The sequence below is a fragment of the Canis lupus genome, chromosome 27 (assembly GCF_003254725.2).
Source record: "Canis lupus dingo isolate Sandy chromosome 27, ASM325472v2, whole genome shotgun sequence".
NCBI lineage: Eukaryota > Metazoa > Chordata > Mammalia > Carnivora > Canidae > Canis > Canis lupus.
Genome location: NC_064269.1, coordinates 42,167,201 through 42,193,382, shown reverse-complemented (window position 1 = coordinate 42,193,382; position 26,182 = coordinate 42,167,201). Strand labels below are relative to the sequence as shown.

At 51.0% G+C, this 26,182-nt stretch overlaps 2 protein-coding genes and 1 long non-coding RNA gene across 5 annotated transcripts; 2 read left to right on the top strand and 1 right to left on the bottom strand.

Annotated features, from left to right (window-relative positions):
• Positions 1-557: 557 nt before the first annotated feature.
• Positions 558-9,590, top strand: FKBP4 (FKBP prolyl isomerase 4). Of its 2 annotated transcripts, none has more exons than XM_025461820.3 (10): positions 558-819; positions 3,065-3,209; positions 3,890-4,032; positions 4,845-4,965; positions 5,230-5,386; positions 6,041-6,131; positions 6,229-6,312; positions 6,546-6,731; positions 7,246-7,485; positions 8,795-9,590. In XM_025461820.3, exons 1-10 carry the CDS (start codon positions 715-717, stop codon positions 8,900-8,902), a joined length of 1,380 nt encoding a protein of 459 aa, XP_025317605.1. In that variant the 5' UTR covers positions 558-714; the 3' UTR covers positions 8,903-9,590. The 2 variants fall into 2 exon arrangements, with proteins under 2 accessions (XP_025317605.1, XP_025317606.1); XM_025461821.3 differs by lacking the exon at positions 558-819 and adding an exon at positions 1,189-1,302.
• Positions 9,000-15,298, bottom strand: LOC125753788 (uncharacterized). Its single transcript, XR_007406317.1, has 2 exons — positions 15,200-15,298; positions 9,000-15,126 (listed from the first exon to the last, which is right to left on the bottom strand). It is a non-coding gene; the product is annotated as an uncharacterized LOC125753788 (long non-coding RNA).
• On the top strand, positions 15,213-25,948 carry ITFG2 (integrin alpha FG-GAP repeat containing 2). 2 transcript variants are annotated; one of them, XM_025461822.3, is made up of 12 exons: positions 15,213-15,451; positions 19,386-19,481; positions 20,013-20,054; positions 20,254-20,425; positions 21,183-21,322; positions 21,816-21,964; positions 22,361-22,464; positions 22,648-22,701; positions 22,805-22,896; positions 23,860-23,977; positions 24,688-24,861; positions 24,963-25,948. In XM_025461822.3, exons 1-12 carry the CDS (start codon positions 15,356-15,358, stop codon positions 25,064-25,066), a joined length of 1,341 nt encoding a protein of 446 aa, XP_025317607.3. In that variant the 5' UTR covers positions 15,213-15,355; the 3' UTR covers positions 25,067-25,948. The 2 variants fall into 2 exon arrangements, with proteins under 2 accessions (XP_025317607.3, XP_048958300.1); XM_049102343.1 differs by lacking the exon at positions 15,213-15,451 and adding an exon at positions 15,590-16,064.
• The last annotated feature ends 234 nt before the right edge of the window (positions 25,949-26,182 follow it).

Sequence of the window (26,182 nt, the reverse complement as noted above, 5' to 3'; positions counted from 1 at the left end):
GTCTCGTGTGCGGGGAGATCACGTCCGGCTGCGCGGGTCGGGGCACAGCACGCCGCAGGCTGCAACGACGGGGCGGATCTGGGGCGGACCTGGGGCGGACCTGGGGCGGCGGGCACCCTCGGCCTGGGGCTGGTGCAGGGGATCGAGAAGGATCTGGAAGAATCTGGTTAGACCGGGAAACGGGCGGGGGAGGGCCAGGGAAGGGCGCTCGGGTGGGGGTGGGGTGCGGGTGAGCGGGGGAAGCCCCCGCAGTCCGAGGGCCCCAGCGTGGGGAGAGGGAGGCCAGGCGGCCGCAGGGAGGAAAGAACCGGGGGAAAGGGGAAAAAAAAAAAAAAAAAAAAAAAACCCACCCGAAGCCCAAGCCGCGCACATTCACACAGGCACCCCGAGCAGCAGGGCCCGAACTGGCTCGGCGGCCGCCGTCTCCAGAAAGTTCTCCGCCCCCGCCCCCTCCGCCCCTCGCTCCCGCCCCAGCGCCTCCCAGCCCCTCCCTCCGCGGCGGGTGGCACCAATCGCTCCCCGCGGCCGCTCATTACCCACCGACTCCCGCTCCCGCGCCGAACCCGCCGCGGGCCGCGAGCGCGCCGGAGCCAGCGGTGTTGGAGCCCGAGGCCGGTGCGCAGCCGGGCGGCCGCCGCCAGCGCCCTCCCGCCCGCCTCCCCCAGCAGACGGCCCGGCTCCCGGCTCCCGGCGTAAACGGCGCACCGAGCGGCGATGACCGCCGAGGAGATGAAGGCGGCCGAGAGCGGGGCGCAGTCGGCGCCGCTTCCCCTCGAGGGGGTGGATGTCAGCCCCAAGCAGGACGAAGGCGTGCTGAAGGTACGCGGCGGCGGCGCGGGCGGCCGGCCTCCCGCCGAGCCGGGGACCCCCGGGCGCCCCTGCAGCGTCCGCGCGCGCCGTGAGCCGGGCGTGCGCCCGCGGCCCCGTGCATCGCCCTCCCGGCCCGGGCTGCGTTGTCGGGCGGCGGGGTGCGCGGGGGCCTCGGCCGTTCCGCGGCGTCCGGGCCCGACCGCAGCGCCAACTCCGGCGTGCGCGGTGCAGCGCGGAGGGAGGGGCGGGGCCGCCGGTGGCACGCGAGGTGCCGCCAGGGGGCCCGGGCCGGCCCCGACGCCGCCCGCCGCCCGCCGCCCCCCGCCCCCGGCCCCCGGCCCCGGCCCCGCGGCCCCGCCGCCCCGCCGCCAGCTGCAGCCGGGAAGCCCCTGGACGCGTCCGCGGGCGCTGCTGCGAGATCTCGGCTGCCTCGGGCAGTTAAACATGAGCTCGGACCCGGAGCGGCCACCGGACTGATTTCCTGGCCCAGAGGTTCTGCTGCGACCTGGCCCGGCCCGGGGCCTGGCGCCAGCAGAGCCGGTGGCGCCCTCCGTCCCCCCGGCGGCCCCCTTCCCAGAGGCTGGGACCCAGCGAGGTCACCGGCCCAGCCATGCTGGCCCCCTCCCCCCGCCCCCGCCCCCGCCCCGGGAGGGCCAGCGAGCGGCATGCCGGGACCTGTAGTTCCCCTCCCCCTCGTGAGCCGGGGCCGGGCTGCGGGCCGGGAGGAGGTGCTCTGCTGGGAGCCGCGGAGCCGCGGAGGGAGGGGGCCGGGCCTCGGGGGGCAGGGCATCTTGACCTGGGTCAGGGCGACTTGATGGTGCTTCAGAGCAGGTTCTGTGCAGTACAGGATGGCGAAATCCCAGGCTGGATTTCATGCCTCCTCCTCATGCAGTGTTTCTTTTCATCCTGGCTTCCCACTGCTTAGTTGCGTGAGAGAGAGCGAGAGAGACCTGGGCAAAGCTGGAGACCTCAGGGAACCCATAAACTGGTCCAGAAACGGTCCTGGTTTTGCCCAGATCTCGGAATCTTAAGCTGTTCTCCCAGTGAGCATGTGGCTTTCTCTTCTCTCTCCAGCGTCCTGATGGTTTCTACAAGTTTATTATTCCCAGAAGGGTCCTTTGCCCTTTTCTCTTCCACTCCCTCCCTTTTGTACTCTTCAAGGCTTCTGCCCATTCTGTTATGCAGGCTTTCCCTTAATAGGTAACCACATACGTTCCAGGTGATCCATGGAGTCTCCTTGTCCCCTTATATAAATGCTAAAGAAGAGCAGCAAATCTTCCTGAGAAAGGCTCTAGTTCTCAAAACACTTCACTTGCTTCCCAATCAAGTGAATGCTCCTGTCCTGAGTCTCAGTGCCCCTGTGCCCATCGGTGACCTGGTATTTTCACAGCCTCTTTTGGACTTCTGCGATCCTGTCCATTATTCTATTTCTGTCCACAAACCAGACCCTGATATGATGACCACCAGCATTTAGGAAGAATGAGGAAACCTAGCATAAATGGTTCTCTCTTTTCTACTGATAATAATTTTCAGCTTTTTACCAGTTTAATTCTCCAATCCTGATAGGGACTATTATCACCAGTCTACAAATAAAGTCTAGAAAGCTTGACTTATACAAGATCATAGAGCAAAAACTTGAACTCCGGGTTTCTGTTTTGAGTTTTCTTCTCTCTCTTTTTTTTTTTTTTTTTTTTTTACAGATTTTGTTTGTTCATGAAAAATAGAGAGGTGGCAGAGACATAGGCAGAGGGAGAAACAGGCTCCCTGCAGGGAGCTTGATTCTGGACTTGATCCTGGGATCCTAGGATCATGACCTGAGCCTAAGGCAGATGCTCAACCACTGAGCCGCCCAGGCATCCCTGTCTTGAGGTTTTTGGTTTTCTTTTCTAAAAAAAAATTTTTTTTTTAAAAAAATTCATTCATGAGAGACACACAGAGAGAGGGGCAGAGACACAGGCAGAGGGAGAAGCAGGCTCCATGCAGGGAGCCTGACGTGGCAGTTGATCCCGGGACTCCAGGATCCCAAGTCCTATTGCACCTCAAGAAAGATGGAGGCAGGGTGTCAGCTGGCTTCTAGCCAGACTTAATGTCACAATCATGGGAGGTTTAGTCCTTTTGCTTACAGTGTGACAGAAGGGTCCCTCTATGTTTGCATCAGAGTCTGTGTGGGCAGTTTAAGTGCCTCATTCAGCCCCCATGCCCCGGGAAAGCCAGCAAGCTTTCCCAGTACTCACCTTCTCTGCCTTCCTCCCAGGTCATCAAGCGAGAGGGCACAGGCACGGAGATGCCCATGATTGGGGACCGAGTCTTTGTCCACTACACTGGCTGGCTGTTAGATGGCACCAAGTTTGACTCCAGTCTGGACCGCAAGGACAAATTCTCCTTTGACCTGGGCAAAGGTAGGCACGGTTAGTGGGTTGGGAGCATCAGCTCTGCGGAGGGTGTAAGCTTTCACAAGCAGAAACCATACTTTCAGAAGCGTAAGGAGGAATGGTTTGTTCAGTCCATGAATTTTTCTCGTTAAACTCGTTTTTTCTTCTCCTCTGCTGGAACCGTGTTGATCTCTCTCTCTCACTCTCTATCTCTCTCTCACCTTCCCTAATCACCTTTGGACGCCTCAGTTCCTCTTCAGGGGTAGATTCCCTGGTTTCTTTCTTTTTTTTTTTTTTTTTAAATTTTTATTTATTTATGATAGTCACACAGAGAGAGAGAGAGAGAGGCAGAGACATAGGCAGAGGGAGAAGCAGGCTCCATGCACCGGGAGCCCGACGTGGGATTCGATCCCGGGTCTCCAGGATCGCGCCCTGGGCCAAAGGCAGGCGCTAAACCACTGCGCCACCCAGGGATCCCGATTCCCTGGTTTCTTAAACAACTTTGTTCCAGACTTGAGTAATATCTTAAAAGAGATCTGGGGCCTGACAGTGCTTATTGCAACCAGGTTTTCTACCTCCCTGGTCTCGTTTTTAAAGAGTGTGTAGCTTCCATGTGGGCATAGTGTCCTAAAGGTCTCTGGAGCTACTGTCTGAGCCCAGGGTCAGCTCCCTGCCAAGGAGGACCTGTTTGCTTTCTGTGCCTACAGGGGAGGTCATTAAGGCTTGGGACATTGCTGTAGGAACCATGAAGGTGGGAGAAGTGTGCCACATCACCTGCAAACCAGAATATGCCTACGGTTCGGCAGGCAGCCCTCCAAAAATCCCCCCCAATGCCACGCTTGTGTTTGAGGTGAGTGTCCAGGCACAGAGAGCAAGGCAGAGAGCCAGCCTTCTCTCAGCCCAGGGCCTGGCTGCCTTCCAGGGCTTCCTGCCGCTTGGAGACAATGTAGCCAAGGCTAAGGGCCTGGCCTTAGGGGAGGAAGAGCCCTGGAGAGGGCAGCTGGCTCTGCTGTGCACATAGCCTGCTGTTGCCAGAGCACAGCCACTAATGGAGATTTCGGGGGGAAAGAGGTGGCCACAAATTCGTCCTCAGACTTGAAGTAGGGTAAGGGTTGAGGCATGTTTTATTTCTGGAACAATGCCCAGAGAGGTTAGAATTCCACTGAAAGGGCTCTGGGGGTTAGAATCTATATAGTGATAGATGGCAGTATAGAACATCAGTGCTTTACAGATCAAAGGAGGGGAGAGATCTCCCCGTGGGCCACGGCGATGAGAGCCTTCCCTGAGACGGGGGACTTCACACCATTCAGTCTGACAATGGCTGAGCCCTCATTAGTGGATGCTTGGAGAATGTTCGGGAGACTTGCTGAAAGATGTTCGGTCATTTCCACTGCCTACCAGCTTGGCTTTCTCAGTGGGCTGGAACATGTCCTCCCTATGTGGAGCTGAGGTCAACCAGATCTGCTTGACCGGCCCACCTCTACCAAAGTTGAGACCAGAACTTAGCAGAAGGGCCGCTTTGTCCACTCTCGGTTTGCTGCCCTTGTGGTCGGGCCTGGTCTGGCAGTTACCAGGGACTCTTCTGGAGAGAGAAAAACTGCAGCTCACCGCTGATGAGTTAGTGCTGAAAGGAGTTGTGTCGCCTTCCGTCTCATCCCACAGGTGGAGTTGTTCGAGTTCAGGGGAGAGGACCTGACAGAAGAAGAAGATGGCGGGATCATCCGGAGAATACGGACTCGGGGCGAAGGCTATGCCAGGCCCAACGAGGGTGCTATCGTGGATGGTGAGATAGCAGTCTGGGGTTTCGGTTCAGATTCTGGTACTTAGGCCTTGGGGCTCTGGGCAAGTCCCTTCCTTTTCTGATCCTAGTATCTCATCTGAGAAACGAGGGATTAGATCATATCTTCTCAACGTCCCTCCAGCTCAGAACATGACAAGGGCACCTTGGGGGCAGGAAGTGAGGAGGTCACGGAGGGAGGCTGGTGGCATCCTTCCTCAGTCTCTTGCCTGCTCACATCCCTGGCACATTGCCTCTTCTCCCTGCCAGTTACACTGGAAGGGTACTACAAGGACCAGATGTTTGACCAGCGGGAGCTCCGCTTTGAGGTTGGCGAGGGAGAGAGCCTGGACCTGCCTTGTGGGCTGGAGAAAGCCATTCAGCGCATGGAAAAAGGAGAACATTCCATTGTGTACCTCAAGCCCAGGTGAGGAGTGGGCACTTAGTAGAGCAGGTGCGTGATCCAAGGTCAGGATTGTACATGTCCACAGTGAGTTGTGTAACCAGCCCCTTGTAGCTCTTCCTCTGTGTGTGTTCACTACCCCCACAGCCTCACTAGAGGTCCCTGTGACTCTTGGCACAGCAAATGTGATTCCCTTCGTATTTAGGAGCATGCTCATAATTGTCTACATTTGAATCAAAACCTAATCTTTTCAGTCATGGCTCCTCTACATTGCCTCCTCTACCAACACAAAATCTTTGTCTCCTGTTAAGCAATACTCCATCATTAATGATGCTTATTGAAAAACACCTATTATGTGCCAGGAGCAGTACTGAAGATTCCTGGATATTTAGAGAGATTAGCCCTGCCTTCTAGTGATTCATTCAGTGAGATTTAGTAATTAGTAAGTTAGTGACTATTCCACCGTTAGTATGAGTTAGAATGATATGGGAGATGCTATGAGACCAGCTAATTGTGTGAAGAGGTCAGGGAAGATTCTGCCAAACAGGAAACATTTGAACCAAGTCTCAAGGGACGGGGAGGTGCTTCGCAGGAAACAGACAGGAAGCCTTTTCAGCTGGGAGCAGGTTGAGTGTGGCTGCAGTGACCTTTCTCTCCCCCCTGCCCCCCGCCCCCCAGCTATGCTTTTGGCAGTGTTGGGAAGGACAAGTTCCAGATCCCACCAAATGCTGAGCTGAAATACGAAATACACCTCAAGAGCTTTGAGAAGGTGAGTTTGCTCAGGGTCTTGTCTGTCTAGGAGTTGGGTCCCGGGACATGGCTTTGGGGTAGTTGACGACTCTGTGTCTCCCTTGGGGGTACGGCAGGCCAAGGAGTCTTGGGAGATGAACTCAGAGGAGAAGTTGGAACAGAGCACCATAGTGAAAGAGCGAGGCACCGTGTACTTCAAGGTGAGCCAGCGTCTGGGGCCCTGAGGACGCTCCCCGGGAGGGCTCTTCTGGGCCTAGCCTTCCCCAATGACTAGAAAACTCATTTTCTGCCAGGGAGAGGACTGGGCACACCTACAGTCGGCACCTAGTATATCTGAGCTAGCTGGTCTGGCAGGGGAAGGGGGAGGCAGGACTCCCTGGTCCCCTTATCTGCAGAGTGTCTTCCTGGTGCCTGAGCCCCCCTCCCTTTCTAGGAAGGCAAGTACAAGCAAGCTTTACTACAGTACAAGAAGATCATATCCTGGCTGGAATATGAGTCAAGTTTCTCTAATGAGGACGCACAGAAGGCACAGGCCCTCCGGCTGGCCTCCCACCTCAACCTGGCCATGTGTCATCTGAAACTGCAGGCCTTCTCAGCTGCCGTTGAGAGCTGTAACAAGGTGAGGCCCATGGAAAGGCATGGGCGCAGCATTCACGGGCTTGGTTGCGTGAGCTGCCAGCTGGTCTGAAACTTGGCCTCAGGACTGGGGCAGGAGTTAGGGTAGCAGGTGGACCAGTGGGAGCCCTGAGATGAAAGGCCCCGGGGCAAGGGCTTCGAGAAGCAAGCCCCTTGGCTTTAGTGCTCTGGAGTCAGAGGAGGGGAAAGACTGCTACGGCGTTTCCTTTGCCCTAGTCCCTAGCCCGTGCCTCTTTAGTAGTTGCTTTATTCTCGAGAGAATGGAAGTGTTGGCATGGTCTTTCATCGAAAGCCCTGTTTTCTCTCTGCGTCATGGACTAACTGGGGTTCTTTCCTAGACCTCGGTCTTTTCCCTTTAATGCCTGAAGACTACCCCTCCCCCCTTCCTGAGGTGGAGCTAGCAGGTTGTGTTCTACTGAGGGCTCCTCTGAAACCCAGTCCGGCCAGACAGGCCAAGGGGCTGAGGTCTTGCTCTTGCTTCCTCTCCGTGTCCTTAGGCCCTAGAACTGGACAGCAACAACGAGAAGGGCCTCTTCCGCCGTGGAGAGGCCCACCTGGCGGTGAATGACTTTGACTTGGCACGGGCTGACTTCCAGAAGGTCCTGCAGCTCTACCCCAGCAACAAAGCTGCCAAGGCCCAGCTGGCTGTGTGCCAGCAGCGGATCCGCAAGCAGCTTGCGAGGGAGAAGAAGCTATATGCCAACATGTTTGAGAGGCTGGCTGAGGAGGAGAGCAAGGTAAGGTTTGGGACAGGGAATGGGTGGGAGAGACAGAAGAAAAGCCCTGCCCCAGCCCTGGGCCTGCCCCAGCCACTGCGGCTCCTGGCCTGTGGTCATGTGTGCCACTCCTGGAAACCAGACATTGCCCTTGTCCTAGAGCAAGAACATGAACACTCCTCAGCAAGACCCCTGTTGGAGGGCCACCCTGCCTCTGTGATCAGGGCTGAAAACCACCCCCCCAGGCCTCAGCTTGGGAGCGATTGCCCTCTGTGTGCTTCCCAACCTCCATTCTTTTTGCCTTTTTAAAACTTAGGTTTAAAAGCCTATGTTGAAACAGGTAATAGAGTTTTACATAGTTATATTTAAACCACATGAAAGAACGTGAAGTCTCCTACCACTGAGGAGCAACTGGGTAAGACCAATGTTTAGAGGACTGCAGTATGTTATCTGGAAATAATTTACTGGAATTCCAGTAAATTATCTGACAAGTAGACCAGTTACATTTTCTTCCTTTTCCCTAATAAAAGGCAACACGTTCTACCGGTTTTGTACATTATGCTTTGTTCATATCCTGTCTACAGGATTATATCAGCATAAACTGTCTTCACATTCTTCACTGAGCCTATGGTGTTCCCTCATAGGCATACAGCCTACTGTTTTTTCCAGTCCCTGTTAACCTTCCAGTGTTCCAAACCAGTACTGGTGAATAGAAGAATAATGCAACCTGTATAGTGATTTGCAGTTTTCTAATAGCGTGCTAGAAAAGTGAACGGAAACAGGAGAGATTAATTTTAATACTTAGTTGACTCAAGGTATAAATACTGTAACATATTATTTTTTTTAATCACATTTATTTTTCAGACTCGAGTCAGGCTCCAGAAATCCATGGTATTATTTTGCACTTAAAAGATATCAGTTTGGACTAGCGGTAGAGTGATCAGGAGCCCCGTGTGGGAGTCATTACCATTTTGGACGAGTACAGTTTTACGTAGTATTGCACCAAGTGATCTTGAAAATGTATACTTCTGTGTATCTTAGGACATACCTAGAGAGGGAGTTTGTTGTGTCAGTGTAATTCTGTTAGAAACTAGTGTGTATCTTTTTTTTAACTTGAGAGGCAAAGAGGATAGGAGTCTGTGGTACAGACCTGACACGGTGTCAGTGTGGCAGGTCACTATTGCTAGTCACTGCCATCAGCTCAGTGCAGGCAAGTGGAGCAGGGACATGGAGCACAAGTCCCCTTTCTCATCTGAGGCCTGGGCCCGATGAGAACTGGAACTCATCCCCCTACTCTGCTCCATTCCCCTACTTTCCTCCTTTCTCCCAGGCCAAGGCAGCAGTAGCTGCGGGAAACCATCATGCTGACACAGAGATGAAGGATGAGCAGAAGAATGATGTGGCAGGGAGCCAACCTCAGGTGGAGACGGAAGCATAGCCTCTGCCGAGCCCTATTCCTGCGGCTGCCTGCCTCCCCTGCTCCCTCCCCTCCTCCACCCTGTTAGTTTTGTAAAAACTGAAGAATTTTGAGTGAATTAGACCTTTATTTTTCTATCTGGTTAGATGGTGGCTTTGGGGGAAAGGGGAAAGGAGTAGGCTGGGGGATCATTTCAGGTGGTGTCACCCCCTCTTCCCTTCCCTCTCCCCCCATTACATGTGAATGAATGTCCATCCACACGCACACTCATCAGAATGTTAATTTATTTTGCTTCTTTTGTTTGCTATGTCCATTTTCCAAATGGTAGAAGGGAGTGAGTGGTAGGGATGCTACTCGAGGTCTGATGGGAAACCAGGGTGGAGAGGGAGCCTCCAGCCATTTTCGTCCTTTCCTCCTCCTGGTCCATTCCTAAACATGTGGCCTCCATGTGGGTGCTAGGGGCATGGGAAGAACCACTGCTGTGCCCGTAAACTGTTCTCTGCTGCCATCCTCCCCTCAGATGGTATGGCTAAGATGTCTTCTGGTGTCCCGACGACCACCTCCTGTCCCCCCACCAGTATTTCCCTTTGGATCAGTTTCTCTTCTCAGCCAGGTTGTGTCCCCAATCCCCTCAGCCTCTTCTCTGCACGTTGCTGAAGGTCTGGGCTTACCTCAAGTTCTGTGCTTGAGCAATAAAGTGGAAATAAAACCTGGGTGTCCAGCAACCCTTTCTGTTGGGGCTCAGAGGGTGGGCATGATGGCTACGCTTTGGGGACAAAACTGAGGGTTCACTATACAGGTTTCACCCCTAGTCGTGCTTCAGGTGTGGCCGATCAAGAAGCGTTGTGTGAGCATGGAGTGGTGCCAGCACCAGGGCCTCCCGGGTGCCATACAGACCACAGCTGGGCAATGCCTTCCACCTCCCATAGGCTCCCAACACCCCCACCCCACAGCGGGGTGAGTTCTCAGAGCTCTGCTCTTCTTTAACAGGAGGAAAGATACAATAAAGTACCGGCACCGCTTGTGTGGTTTCGGGTTAGATTTGTCTACTTCTGCCTTAAGTGATCTAGCAGAAAGCACAAGACTTTCTTGGTTTCTTTTCTTTTTTTTTTTTTTTACTTGGTTTCTTCTCAAGGTAGAAATATATTAGCAACCCTCCAGTAAGATACCTTTTACACAATTATGTATGGTAGGGAAGAACCGCACTCAAGCCAGGGAACTCTGGTACACACTCAGGTCTGCTTTCCAGCTTCTCTGTAGACCTTAATAGGAAAGAGCTTAGACTTTTTTCTGTGTTGATCTTTGCCTCCTATATCCACCCAGGGGCCCTGGGAGAAGCCAAGGGGCACAAGTCTTGTCTTCTCCCGATGGTTGTGGCAGCAGGCTAAAGCCTCTATCTGTGGCCTTCTTCCCTCCTGTAAGTTGTCCTTTCTATACGGTGGTAGAGGTAGTTTGCTTACTCATGTGCTTATACAGTTCCAGAAGCGATTTCTCTGTGCTTTTACTTTTTTTTTTTTCTCTGTGCTTTTACTGTGGAAGATTAATGTGTATGGAAATCTCCCCACATCCTACAGCATGGCTCTTTCCACGAGTCCAAACTAAAATTCAGTTTAGTCTCCCAGTGCCCACTTGTACTCTTGCGGAGTTTAACACAGTCCTGTGCACCTGGGTCTTTGGTATGCTAAGATCCATCTTGCCCCTGTAGCCAACGATAGCTGACCCTCATTATGCACCTAGGACAGAAGGCTAGGACTAAACCAGAGCCTTGTGTGAATTAACCTTAATCCTTGCAACCATCCTACAAAGGTGTTCCCCCATTTTACAGATGAAAACAAGGCTCAAGTTAAGTAGAAGGGTCTGCCTGGATTTTGAGCTCTCTGGAACAAATCCAAACTTGTTAGGAGGCTCCTGTGATCTTGGGCAAGGTGAACCTATTTCCTTAGCTCCAAAAACAGGGGCGTGGACAAGAATTAAAACTCTCCAGCTCTGAATGATTCCGTGGGATTCTAGGAATGTAAAACAAATGCATTTCTATAGAATCCTGGAGCTGGACAAGCCTTGGTCAATGTAATATTAAGACTACTGTGAAGATGTTTTACTTAAGTGACCAGAAGTTCTGGGTGGGTCCGTTAAGCGTTTGTGTGCAGCTCTGGCCATGATCCCAGGGTCTGGAACAGAGCCCTGCATTGGGTTCCCTGCCCAATGAGGAGTCTGCTTTTCCCTCTGTGCTCTCCTCCTTCCTCAAATATGTAAAATGTTAAAAAAAAAAAAAAAAAGAAGAAGAAAAAAAGCCTTAAGGATTAAAAACAGGTGTGTCATGTACTTCCACTTTGCTTTGGACCATCAGCTTCACAGCCTCATCAATTGAACATTTCCTCACCAATACTCAAAATCTTCCCGGATGGAGATAATGTGCTCAAATAAGGAAAACCAGTAACTAGTACTGCTAGCAGTTACTGCAGATTTAGAAAATTTAAGATTGGGTTCATCTTGTCCTAGTGCCGATCCTCACATCAAGTTCCCATTTCCATTCTAGCAGCCTTTCCCCAACAGTACCATGCGCCTTGAGCCGGGTCTCCTTTTTGCAGAAGGTTCCTCCTAGCTTGCATTCCCTCTTGTAATTCACTCAACACTGCATTCAAGTCCTACTCCTCCAACTGCTTAAAACCCTGTCGATGACTTCCCATCCCATTTAGCCTGAAGGTCAGAACTTTTACTGAGGTCCACAGTTCTGTGGGTCCTGGCCCTGCCTGCCTTATGCCAGCCGTGGAGCACTTGACTCCCTCACACTAGACCAGCCACACCACCGTCAAAAGGGGGAGCTGTGCATCTCATTTCCCTTAATAGAGTGGAATCTGGAACGCCTGGGTAGCTCAGCAGTTGAGCCTCTGCCTTTGGCCCAGGGCATGATCCTGGAATTCTGGGATAGAGTCCCACATCGGGCTTCCTGAATGGAGCCTGCTTCTCCCTCGGCCTGTATCTCTGCCTCTCTCTCTGTGTCTCTCATGAATAAATAAATAAAATATTAAAAATAAATAATAAAAAGCAACATTTTTTTAAAGTGGAATAAATAAAATCTTAAAAAAGAAAAGAAAAAAAACCAGTGCCTTCACAAATTTGCAGAGTTCTTTGGCTAAAGGAGAGGACTGGTCAAACCCTCCCCCTACCCATCCAACCAGTAGGTTCCAGGATCACCCGTCTCCCGTTCCAACTGTTAGGAGTGCTTCACACATAAAATAGTTCTGTTTGCATTTTTTTTTATTGAGGTGGAATTCACATAGTATAAAATTAACCGTTTTAACATGAACAATGCAGTGGTATTTAGTCCAATCACATCACTGTAAGACCACCACCTCTATCTAGTTCGACACATTTTCATCATCCTTGGTTTTTTAAGCCCATTTTTTCATGTTTGGACCTTAGAGAAAATGAAGGACTATCTTCATCCTTCAGTTAATAACAGTAGGCTTTTTAACAGAAAACGACCCTGGGGCGCCCGGTAAGGTGAATCCGTACAGTGCTTGTACACTTGATACAACGCTTGATCTCAGGGTTGTGAGTTCAGTCCCATGTTGGCTATAGAGATTACTTAAAATCCTTTAAAACAAAACCAGATGACAAGCCTGACAGGCTCTAGGATCAAAGCCTCCCAGAGTGGATGATCCTTTCTGACAGAGCCAAACATGCAAAGAAGTAGGTGGGACTCAAAAAGAGCTCTGAATGACAGCGTTTCACTCATAGCGGGGCTGCCCACATTGTTGTCCTAATTTCCAGTCAGTCTGAGAAACAGTTTTCTGTACTTGAGGACTTCTCAGGACCTTTTATGCTAAGGTGCATTGCAGACTAGAGAGGGAAGGGCATTCTCAAACTGAGCCCATTAGGAAGCCCTAGACCCTACTCCCTGGATGGTAAGTGTTTCTGGGCCTCATATGTAGAGAGTTTTCAAGGTCCTGTTTCTTACTTGGCCATCCTAGGTATGCAAAATTTGGACCCCTCTGTCCACTCCTGGAATTAGAAGTGGGCAAAGTATCTCCCTGGAAATGCTTCCCATTTAACGTCCCTCCTTCCCATAGCAGGTTTCTAATGAAGCTATCATTGGGCTGACTGGTAAACAATATGCCACCCACACAACTGTATCCATGTCATCTAACCAGGAAGATGGCCTGGTGAGCAAGTTCTGGGGAGTAAGCCAACACCCATGCTGAAAGCGTGCTTGGCTTAAAAAAGACTAGCTCTAGATGGTGCCAGTGGATCGTGCCATCAACCATCCCATTATGAAGGGCCAACAACAGGGGTGTTCCTTGTGGAGCTAGGGATCTGTCCACATGGCTCTGCAATTGCCTAGTGTGTTCCACTTCCAAAGAATGTAACACACAACCCAGATGAAGTAACTGACGCAAGGTGGGGAGACTAGAAAGATTCCATTCTTGTCATATTTCTTGGAGATCTATCTCACCTTCCTTACTAACTTTATTTGACTCTCTTGACAAAAGCCCAAAGACATGGTATCCAAGTTGTCATGTGACATAATGTCATCATAACGACAGCACCTACAGGAGAAACATTAACAGGCAGCCTGTGGCAAAGAAGGGTCAAGAACCAGAAACACAACTGTTGAAGGAGATAAAACTAAGTGTGAAGTGCTGGGTCAGGGTATGATTTCAAAGAACTGGGTCAGGCCAGGGCACTTGGTAGTAGAAGCTGAGTGAGCCTTACCTATTTTGTCCTGGGTTATTTATGAATTTACTTAATTATTTACTTTTATAATTTCATTCAAAAGGCTGGAAAAAGAGAAAACAATAGAGAAATAACAGAGAAAAGAAACACAATTCAACACCATTTAACTTTCATTTAGAAGTAAGCATTTTTAAAACAGCTTTTCTTTTTCCATCCCTTAAGACCTAAGAGGAAGCATGGGGTATGAGCTAGAATGAGAGGAAAACAGAGATATGGTAGTGCAGGATGAGGTTGTGTGCAACCCCTCCATAGTAAGATCATGCATTTAAAGCACCAGGTACACCTGTGTGACACAGAGCCTTTGAATGGACCCCACCAAGCCCACGGTATACCATCAAAACAGAAACTCGAGTGTATCTGCAGTCTCCAGCTATTTGTCTGGACAGCCTCCTGTTTACTGTTCTGTTTGCTGTTCCTTGTTCTCATCTTATCTAGCTGTCAGATCCATAGGGACGTCTGGGACAAAACGTGCCACCTCCCTCTCCCATCCCCAGGCAAAAAGTCCCGCCTCCAGTGCCTTCTCCCTCTATGTTCAGATGTAGAAAGTGGGACCAGCCCCCTGGTCCAACCTCCCCAGGTGTGGTAGATATTCTTATTTTCACGATGTCCACCTCCTCAAAGACCAGTGCACACATTAGTCTGGACCTGCAGAATTCTACAAGGAAGACTTCTGATGCCCTGACTGATGAGGCAGGCACCCCAAATAAAGAAATTTCCAAGAGACCAACCATGGCGGTGACAGCCCATCTACAGTACAGACAGAGTAAGACCACTGAGGCAGGGAGGCAAGAACTTTGTGTGGATGCGGAGGGCAGCGAACGGAGCGTACCCCAAACCCCCGCCTTCCGGCCTGAGGACGTTTCTGGGAACTACAGCCTCAGTGGTAGAAAGGACCTGAGGTTCTGGATCGAACAACCGTGATTTGAGTCCCATCCCCACAACTTTCTGTCTGGTTACTCAATCTTGCTGAACCTGTTTTTCTCACCCAAAAAACTGGAATAATACCACAGCCTCTCAGGGCTGTTGGGCTAATTACCTGAAACAATATATACGAACGTGCTTCGCGGCAGGTGGTTTTCAAGCCACAGACCAAAAGCATACGCGCACCATTTTAAAATGCTTCTTTCACGGAAGTCAGTATCTAAAATATACATACATAAATATAACAAGTGAAACCCAGGTTTCACAAAATCTAGTACTCGAGAGTCATTTGCTATTTTCTATTCTATTGTTTTTTTAAATTCCGGTTCGATTCACATTGTTCTCGGGACTCCTAACGGGTGGCTACGTCATTTTTTTGTTTGTTTGTTTGTTTTAATAGAACCCTGTTGGAAACCATATCGTTGTCAGTTTCACGATTTTTAGGACTTCCTGGTTTAGTCTGGAGGCTGCGGCTCTCCGTCGCCGGGGCAACCACGGAAGAGGTCAAGGTGAGGGGTCAAGCCCCGCGGATCGCCCGGCCCCGTCAGGTTGGTCTCCCCCTGCTCGCGGAGACCTGGAGGAAGGGACTGGCCCAGGGAACTGCCACTCACAGCGCAGCTCGGTGAGCCCGCCCCCGCCCACGGGGCTCGGAAGACCCACCTCCTCTTTTTAAGAGCAAGCGACGGAGGCCGCGATTGGAGGCGCGGGCGGTGACGTAACGTTCCGCTTTGGCTGGCCTTCCGCTCGGGCAGCTCTCGGGAGGGGCTCGGGGGACATTTGGCGGGGCTGCCCGGTCCCCCGGCCCTCGCAGGTGCGATGAGGTCAGTTAGCTACGTGCAGCGCGTGGCCCTGGACTTTAGCGGGAGCCTCTTCCCGCACGCGATCTGCCTCGGAGACGTCGACAACGACACGGTCAGTGCATGCGCGTTGCGCGAGACGCCGCCCGGCCCCGCGGCTCTGCGGCTCGGCGGCTCTGCGTCGGGGGGCGGGGCCGGGGACGTGGGGAAGCCGCCCGCGGCGTGCGTGCGGCGTGAGCGGTGCGCCTGCGCGGTGCGCCTGCGCGGAGGCCGCGGGGAGGCTGTGCGGGCACCGTCTGTGCCCCGGGGTCGGGCCCGGACGGCCCCGGCTCGGTTGTCTGGTGTTCTCTTAGGGGCGCAGATGACGGATCCTTTGCCCAAGTCAGTGAACTTTTCACAGTAGGAGCCTGGCACACGGGTGGCCAGACTCCCTGGTCCACTGCATGTATTACGCCTGCTCCGGGGTGGGGGAAGCATCCCCTCTCAAATCATGTCCCCCCTCGAAGCCTTAGAACAAGCTCGCGACGCTCCTTTGCTGCCCTTGCGCCTGCCCCGTGCGCCGAATACACGGCTGTGCTGCCGCCTCTGCGGCCCCTGGCACCTTGGAAGCGCTTGGTTGAATCACAAAAGCAGTTTGTATCTACAGTTGCATCTGTCGACCGCCGTCCTTTTCCTCGTTGTTTAAATGAGTCAGTACAGGACTGTGCCAGGCACACGGCTACCGCTGGGTACGTTAGTGTCGGATCCTATTTTTCCGCAGAGATTTATTCAGTTGCCCCTAGTGCGCCAGGAACTGTGCTGTATTCTGGGAATTCCAAAATGAACGAGACGCTCAGGAAGCGCGTAGTCGGCTGGGGTGATAGTCAGGAGAGTAACAAAATGTAAGGAGGTGCCTTCGTTCAAGTATGTGCAGAGTCCTGGGGTGGAGCCCCGAAGGGGATGGGGCTGTTGCTGCTGTGAGACCCTTAACAGCTATGTTTTCATTCATTAGTTCATACTTGGAATGCAAAGCACCTTATTGCCATCCTCTCCTACCCTCTGCCCCATCTCCCTGTTCTCCTCCTTATTCTCACTCCCTAACTGTTCTGTGCTTACTTCTCTGGAAAAAAACGAGGACTAAAACATCCCGGCCCCCGCCCCGGCCCCGGCCTCCTTTGTCCTGTGTTGGAGAACGTATTTTACGAGGACTGTTTTGGCTCTGCTGCTTCGAGGGAGGAAGGAGTGATTCTCATAAATTTGTGTCGTTTTCTGGGCTTTCACGTTTCCTTATAATGCCAAGCATTACAATGTTATGAGAAAATCAAGAGAGGCATTTTCAAATAGTAAATTAACAGAGTGACTTTGGGTGTGCATTATTTTCTGCGTTATGTGTTTGTCTTCTTTTTAAAAGGGAAAAAATACATGCCTTCACAGCTTTACAGCATCAGCTTTTTTGGAAATTGAACTTTTCTGGTGGATTGCACGAATACACTCCGCTCTGCAATAATAGATGTATTGTCTACTTTTTTTTTTTTTCTTAACCGGAGTTGTAAGCTTCATAAGGATAGGAAGTTTTTATCTGTTTTTTCACTGCTGTCTTCCCAACACTTAGAATAGTACCTGGCACATTGTTAGGCACTCATCAAACGTTTGTTGAATAAATGAGGACTGTTCTGGAGAGCAAATGTGATTATGTAACTCTAAAGCAGTCTGAAGGGCTTTGCCTGTAATTGATAAATATAACTGAAAGAAGGGCAAGTAGTCGAGATAGTTGCCTAGTGATTGTATGTGGTACATTCAGCCCGCACAAGTGCAGATAGAAATTCTGTTATCATTTCTCCAGGCCAGCACTTGGAGCTTTGGCGCAGGAAAAAGGCTTATTTCATTTTAATAAATCAATAGCCTAAAGTTCTTTGAAATGAATTTATTTCCTGGTCAGTTGGGAGGAGGGGAAGCCAGAAATAGAATCCACACTCTCTTGGACTGTCCACAGAAGGCCTGGCTACACCAGGGGGAAGTCTCTAGAAGACTGTAGCAGATCAGAGACCTCACCTCCTCTCTCTTTTAGTAGTTCTGGTGATGGTACTCTCCAGCAGTGTTCTTTAGTGTCAGTGAGTGACTGCCAGAGGCCAGAGACAGGATGAGCCACAGAGAAGCAGAACTGCTGGAAACATTATAGTTCTCAGAAAGCAGATGGGCTACTTTGGAAATGTCCCCTTCCAGGAGGCCAGCTATTACATCACTGTCATTGCCTTTCTTCCTGTCATTGCCTGGCTGGGTCACATCTACCTGCTCACTGCACTTACCACACCGTTTGACGATTTTATTCCTGTGTCTGTGCCCTTGTTAAATGGTGAGGTCGTCTTCAGCAGGGAATCTGCAGCATTTATCTTTGTACACCTGACTCATTGTCTAGCTTTACCTGGAAACTCCAGGGCTGACTGAACATTCTCTTTCATTCTTATTTTTCTTTGTTTCCTAAAAAAATCTTTTTAAAAAAAGATTTTATTTACTTGAGAGAAAGCGCAGGGACGGAGCAGCACAGAGGAAGAAGAAGACTTTCCGCTGAGCAGGGAGCCCAACTCCATGACCTGAGCTAAAGGCAGACGCTTAACTGACTGAGCCACCCAGATGCCTTCCAAAATCTTTTTTGTTATTAGTCTATTAAGTAAATCTTTATTAAAGGCTTGCTATGGACTATGGATGTCATTTACTGAATGAATGTATTAGAAAGAATGGATTGTATGAAAGATTCTAGGCTCTCTCGCCTTGGAGGCCTTTAACTAGAGGCTGAAAACCACCTGGTACTTAGTGCTCGCTCTGTGCCAGTCACTGGTTTAAAGGCCTGCTGCTGTTAGCTCGATTCTCACAACAACCTTACATGGTAGATACCCTTATTTATGATCTTTGTTTTATAGATGAGAAAATTTTAGCATAGAGAGCTGGATTCAAATCCAGGTAGCCGCACTGAGCCTCTGTACCATGCAGCTTCTCTCCTGTGTGTCTGCCAGAGTCCTCTGGGGCAGCCATAATAGAAACATCAGGTGAAGAGGGTTTAATGTAAAAAAAAAAAAAAAAAAAAAAAAAACTTTTATGCTTTTGTGATCAAATATTCCCACCAGAAACTCCCATAACTGTTTTAAAAAATAAATTGAAGATTCAGATCAAGTAAATCATTATTAATAAATCCCAGTGCATTTTAAAACTTTTCCTTACTGTTGATCTGTTGTATCTTTGTTGCCTTTAGAATTAAATCTCTTGAGAATCTAATATTCACTCTATTTTGAGGATAGGAAGGGAGTGTTGGCTGGCCCTGCCCCCCAAGGGAAAATCAGGAAGCTATTTGTGCAAAAAGGGTTTGGGGCTACCTTGTTATCACTGTTAGTCCCTGGAAAGGCAGCCAGCCAGCCTTTGGGGAACAATTGGGACAAGGGAGCACCTGTATACAAATAGTGAAGAGGCCCTGCAGGGCGCCCCCTCCTGGGGGCACGGCCACCACTTGAGGGCGCCAGAGGCCCAGAACATGGAAGCTGAAGCCAGCAACCCCTTCCTGCTGCCTCCTCCAGCACCTCCAACCCCTCATACACACCACACTCAAAAGGTCTTGCTGGAGGAAGGAGGGCCCCCAGGGCTGACCTTGTCTTTTCATTTGGCCCTTGATTAAATATGTGGTCCGAAGTTCAGTTTTCCAAAAGTTAAATATTTGGGGTTTTCAAAACATGTCCCTTTGGCAGTGGACAGATTGGAAGAGTTGAAGTCAGGCATGCAGGACATGAAGCTGTTCAGTTGTCAGACTTTTCTGGGAAGGGTCATAGATTTCTGTATTGCACCATTTTGCTAACCTCCCCTGACACACACACACACACACACACACTCACACTCACCTACAGGAAAATAAAAGAAACTCTGGGAACTGTGGATTTGTTGCTTGCAAAAGATTTTTACTAAGATTGATGAAGATACAAGTTCAGGTCTTGTGACTTCCCCAGGATGGGCCCCATACAGAAAAGCTTGAGGTGGTTCCATAAGATCCTATCCTAACTAACACTGTCTTCTCTCCCTGTTTGAAGTTAAATGAACTGGTGGTGGGAGACACCAATGGGAAGCTGTTCGTGTATAAGAATGATGACAGCCGGCCGTGGCTCACCTGTTCCTGCCAGGGCATGGTCAGTGTCCAACTCCCTGGGGCTCGAGGGATGGAGGGGTTCTGTCCAGAGACTGTCAAGGCTAAGCTACCCAGGAGCCCACTAGTGTGTCCCAGTTCACCAGCTCCTCAGCCCCGCTGTTTCAGGGTTTATTTGAGTCAGGGAGGGAAGCCACCAGGCAGCATGTTCCCAGCTGGTACGTTCGTTGTCGACTGGCTCTCTTGGTAAGTACTTAGTACTTAGAAACACCAAGATCATCTGATCTTATAAAGTATAGTAGAAAATGGGGGCAGGGTGGTAATACTTGGAATAAGTCTAGAAATATGATAGACTGGCTATTAGATGTGGAACTTTTGTTCAGCCTAGACTGTCTTAACTACTCCTGGTCTTCCTATTGCTGTCTGGGTAAATCAAAGCTATAGCATAAGATCTTGATTAGGTTCACATGGCACAAATTCTCAGCGAACGATGGTAGCTAGTGAACCCTCTCCTTGCTTGCTTCACGGAGATTAGGGAATATCAGTCTCAGTGTGTCTCCCCTCTTCTTTGCAGCTGACTTGCGTTGGGGTTGGAGATGTATGTAATAAAGGCAAGGTAAGAACCCTAGGGGACATTGGGACTTTGGTAGAATTCCAAAGCTTCACCTAGATTGAGCCCCATCTCCTGGTAGAGATCAGTGGTGAGTTAAAGGCTTCAGCCATCACTACTGTGCTTTAATGACCAGGCTCATGCCTGGACTCTCCTCCCAGTTCACCTGCACCCCACCCCACCCCCATACCTCTGTCTCTCCCAGAACCTGGTGGTGGCAGTGAGTGCTGAAGGCTGGTTCCACCTGTGTGACCTGACGCCTGCCAAGGCCATGGATGCTTCTGGACACCATGAGACCATAACGGGAGAGGAACAACATCCAGTCTTCAAGCAGCACATTCCTGCCAACACCAAGGTCATGCTGATCAGCGACATCGGTGGGCATGGCTGTCTCTGCAAGCAGCCAGGGGGATAGGAGTCAATGGGTAGTAGTAGAGCAGATTTCAAGGGACTCCAAGAGGTTTTTAGTGTTCACGTGTGCAATTATTATGCATTTTTTGTAGAGTTACTGAGCTCTCATAAACTAAGTATCGTTCTAGGCAGTGGGATGGAAGCAGTGAATAAAATGGACAAAAGTCACTGACTTCTTGGACCTTTACTGGGAAGGGACAGAAGATAAACAGTGTAAAATGTTGTAAAGAAAATTAAGTAGTATTTTGGAAGGTGGTAAGAGCCAAGAAAATAAACCACAGGAAGGGGCTAGGAAATATCAGGGTGTAGAAGTAGAGGTACCAATTCTCAGTGGAGATGTCAAGGAAGCCCTTGCTGGGAAGGTGACATTTAATCAAACACTGAAGGTGTCAGGAGTGAGCCCCATGGATACAGGGCTTGAAGCTGTCTTGCCAGTGGCGGTAGGTATGTGACACTCCAGTTGTGTCTCTGAGGGAGGCAGCATGAGGGAAGAAGTAATAGGACCTGTGGAGCAGATGGTAGGTGGAATGTTCCAAGCGCTAGGAAGGCAGGGAGCAGGTGCATACAGTAAGCGTGCTGAGGGTTTACTTTGGCACTGAAGTCATACTGGTTAAATGCGCAGGTGGGGGTGATGTTAGCAGAGGAGCAGGGAGGACATATGAAGGATTCAGGCTCACGACTACACATTTGGCTCCAAACTCCTCTTACTTTCTGGATCTGCAGATGGAGATGGGTGTTGCGAGCTGGTGGTAGGTTACACAGACCGTGTGGTCCGAGCTTTCCGCTGGGAAGATCTGGGCGAGGGCACTGAACATCCAACAGGGCAACTGGTGTCACTCAAGAAATGGACACTGGAGGGTCAGGTGAGAGGCTGAGGGTGGGGCTTGAGGACCCCAGGGAGCAGGGAGAAAGCCCTCCTGGGGGAGGGGGCTCAAGGGAGAACAGTTATGAGCCAGGGTTTAGGGTAGGAGGAAGGGAAAGTCTCCTTGTTAAGAGAAATGCAAAGAAAAGAGTTTCAAATCAGGGTCTTAGTTACTAATTACTAACAATAGGCCAAGAGGAAGGAGCACTGGGTAAGAGTCAGGAGTGAGCAGTGTGGGGGCTGTGTGCCTGTGGGGTCTGTTAATATGCCCTGTGTCAGGGTGCGGAACCCATTCGACATATACACAGGAGAGCAGGTGGGCTGTGTGGAGAAGTTGACACCTGGCAAGAGCCCTGTGAACACACATTCTTCCTCCCACTGCTGCCCTCGAAGCCTATTCCCAGGGCCCCTGCACCACTTTTCTCCCCAGTTCCTTGCAGGGTCCCGCTTCCTTCTGCCCCCAGCCCCCTGTAAGCCCCTGTTCCCTGGTGCAGGTGGACAGTCTTTCGGTGACTCCAGGACCCCTGGGTGTTCCGGAACTGATGGTATCTCAGCCAGGCTGTGCTTATGCCATCCTGCTGTGTACCTGGAACAAGGACATGGAGCTACCCCCCACCCCTGAGGAGGTCTCGGAGGGCAGTAGGTAAGGGTGCAGGCCTGTGGGTGGCATGGGGTGCATGGAATCCAGGTGGGCTTCCGGGTTCACGTGGCAGGGGACAGGTCTATAGTTGGCAGAGCTGCTTCAGCTGGGTCCTGACACAGTGCCTGTGCCCCACTAGGGAAGATTATTTGGAGGACCCAGGGCATCCTGAGCTTTAACTTTGTAGCACCTGGAGGAGATGCCAAGATTCTAACTTGGCAGCTCTTTCCCTCTTTTCTGCTTTGCCTCATGGGCCAGACAGGGTCAGCAATAGGTTTCCAGGCTGACTCTTATCCTGGAAGCTTGTACAGGGATCAGGATACGGGGGGAGCACAAAGGTCCTGGAGAACTGGGCTCAGGTGATCCCCACTCGGTATCTCCCACCCCACCTGCTGACAGGGAGACCCCAGCTGCCCGAGACATCATGCTGCACCAGACTTCCGGCCGCATCCACAACAAGAATGTCTCCACCCACCTCATTGGCAACATCCGAAGAAGTGAAGGTGGGCTGGGGTGCAAGAGGGAGCCGAGGGGGCAAGCATCAGCCCTGGAAGGGAGGAGATGCAGGCCCTTCCCTTTCTCCCCACCTGGGACCGCCCCTCACCCTATGGGCTCTGACCTCGCCCTGCCCTTCCTTCACATTTTCTTCTTTCTGTCCTGTTGCCCCCACCCCCACCCCCCCACAGGCCACAGCTCTGAGAAGGGTGGCTCTGGCCTTTTTGCCCTCTGCACCCTGGATGGTGAGTTCCTGTTAGGCTGGGGGACTGGATGCCCGTGAGGTCCGCCCCGGGGTCCTGTCCTGCCCACCCAGCCTGCCTGTCCCCCCCACCCATGCCCCTGCAGGGACTCTGAAGCTTATGGAGGAAGCAGACAAGCTGTTGTGGTCGGTGCAGGTGGATCACCAGCTTTTCGCCCTAGAGAAACTGGATGTCACGGTAAGAGGAACATTCTTACCTCCTTGACTTGGAGAGATGAGATTTAAGTGAGGATGCTCTCCCTTCCCAGTTCCCTCTCTGCCTATGTGTCAGCCTCTTCAGACAGACTCTAACTGCATCTCAAGTGAGTCTGTTTCTGAGTGTTCAGCAGTGTCCCCCATGCTGCCATGGGATCTCTCGGCAGTACTTTCCAGCACGCTTTGACATCAGTAATGGCTCCAAAGAGAAACAAGTTATTAAGGTCCAGAAGTGAGTTATTAGCCTCAACTTCAGAGGCATGTTCTTTTTTTTTTTTTTTTTTTTTTTTACCTCGTCTGTCTATGAGCCTCTATTTACTAAAGCTGCATCCCCCAGATCTGCAGATGGGGTCAGACTTTGCCCGGCATGGTGCCTGTGTGATGGTTTAGGAGAAGAGGCACGAGGTTTTTTTTTTGTTTTTTTTTTTTAAATTTATTTATGATAGTCACAGAGAGAGAGAGAGAGAGAGGCAGAGACACAGGCAGAGGGAGAAGCAGGCTCCATGCACCGGGAGCCTGATGTGGGATTCGATCCCGGGTCTCCAGGATCGCGCCCTGGGCCAAAGGCAGGCGCCAAACCCCTGCGCCACCCAGGGATCCCGAGGCACGAGGTTTTAAAGTTGGTTGAGCAGGCCTGGGTTTGAGTCCTGATTCTGTGCTGCCTCCCTAGTCTGCTGAGTGACCGTGAGAGAGTGACTAGCTTCTGTAAGCTGAAGTGTCCTCCACATCAGACAGAGACCACCCTTGCCGACCTCACCAGCTGTTCGGTGACTGGTACACAGAGGAAGTTGAGTCAGAAACGGGGGCTCATGTTCACTCCCAGCTAGCTGTTTGTCATTCAGGGCTGGATGCACTGCTTTGTTATCTTTCATCCAGCCCCATGACTAGGGCTCTTTGTAAAACAGTTCCTGGCCACCCCTGCATCCTTGTGTCTGGCCTTTTTCAGGGCAATGGGCATGAGGAGGTGGTTGCCTGTGCCTGGGATGGACAGACATATATCATTGATCACAACCGCACCGTTGTCCGCTTCCAGGTGGACGAGAACATCCGGGCCTTCTGTGCAGGTGGGATCCTGGCCCATGCCTGCCTCTCGTTTCTACCCTCCCCGTGTGCCCTAACATAAGTCTTCATAAACAAACGAGCTCTTCAGTACTGGTGTTGGAGGGTCATGGTGTGTACTAAAGTGCCATCTGTGTGGTTTTAAATAAGGGATAAGAGAGTGACGGGCCAGTCTCTGAGTATCTTCAAGAATGGGCCGAGTTTTTATCATCTGCCCATCTGGGATGTGTGAAGCCCCTGGACATTTCTTTCCCGCCTGAGCATGTCAGAACTCTGGGAGGAACATTCTCCCAGAACATTCATGTTAGTTCCAAATCAGGGACTTGGAGAGCAGTCCCCTGGCTCTTTCAGGGGGCACGGAGATATCTTTGGTCGCTGAGATGGTGAGAACCACACAGTGCTCTGGGTAAATCCACCCCTTGGACTATCAAGACTACCCTTCATTCATCCGGGACTATCACTAGGATGGGAAAATCAACAAATACCACTGTTTGGGTTTTGTTCTGCCTGGCGTATTTCCATATCTGAAACGGGCCAGGTATTTTGCCTATTTTATTGGGTTCCCAACACGGAATGAATAGGAAGATGGGCTTTAGTTTTCTGCTTGGCATCTGCAAGGGTGGAAACTGCTGAGCCCGAGGCCGGCATCTTCTACCCTGCCCTTCCCCACTGGGACTGGAATTCTCTGACCTCTGTCTCACCCCCACACCCCCAGGCCTCTATGCCTGCAAGGAGGGCCGCAACAGCCCCTGCCTCGTGTACGTCACGTTCAACCAGAAGATCTATGTGTACTGGGAGGTGCAACTTGAGCGGATGGAGTCGACCAATTTGTTGAAGCTGCTGGAGGCTGAGCCAGAGTTCCAGAGCCTCCTCCAGGAGCTGGGCGTGGGTGAGTCCCAGGAGAGCTTCCAGCTGGAGAAGCCCCATGCCAGGTGCCCAGGAGACAGCCCCCCTCCCCCAGCCTCTAATGCACCCCTTTCTTGCCCTCAGATCCTGATGACAGCCCAGCCATCCGCAACCTGCTTCACCAAACCCTCTATCATCCGGACCAGCCACCACAGTGTGCTCCCGCAAGCATCCATGATCCCACCTAGCCAGACTTGCCATCTTAGCTGAAGAAGGAGCCTCCTGAACTACCCCAGCCCCCAAGGTATCCATGGTGCTAGCAGAATAGGAAGCAAACATCACAGAGGAGCATGGAAGGTTGGCAGCAACCCTAGGTTGGCTGTGAATTGTAGCCTTCATGGTCTTCTTGGGGAAAGAAGAGGCAAATTGGCCCTCTGCTCTTTCCTCCTGTACCTGACCCATCACATCAACAGGATCATAGGACCCCAGCTTCATCCCACATCATCTGGGACTGCCCCCTCCCCAGAACTCCCCACATCCCTTGTACGGAAAACAGACTTGTTTGTGAGGAGGGAGCACACATCTTTTGCATGGCTTCAACACTTGTAAAGAAAGCAGGGTTTGGGGCCAGTGGAGTAATGAGTTAAGGGTTCTCTGCCATTCACAGCTCCATCTTCCATGGCACAGCTCCAAGTCATTGGCATTAGTGGCTGTTACAGGAATGGCACGCTGTTTTGCTTTTGAGGAGAATCTTTCAGGACATTTTACACTCTGGTCTTAACTGTTCCCAGCAACCCTGAGATGATTTTCTTCTACTTATCAAAGAAACTAGGCTAGCACTTTCTCCTTTGGCCATGTTCTTTAAGTATCATGCATCTTCGTAAGCCTTGCTCCCATTTCCCCTCAGAACACATTGTCTCTGAGACAATAGACATTTAAAATCTGATGCAGATTTATGATCCAGACCACAATCAGAATTTTGTCTTGGGCCAGTTTGATCCCTTCTGTTCTCGATTCTGTGCACTCTAAGTATTTTTTTTTTTACATTACGGGTTGCAATCCTTTGGTGGGTTGAGGTCAGCATTTTTTGGATAAATGAAATAGGATAGAATAAAATAGAATGAAAAATATCAGAGTATATTGCTCACAGGATAGGGAAGTATTATTTTGTTATAATCGTGCATGGTCACGTGTCTACGTATGCTAAGTACGATGCAAAATGTATTTCCTGCTATGGGTTGTGTTCAGAGGAATTTGAAAGCCATTGCTCTCAGTTCTGTAGACCCAGCCCAATGGATCAACCTGGGGAAAGGTCCACATTCACATTACCTTTGTGTAAGGGAATCAGGGCAGAGTTATTTGTT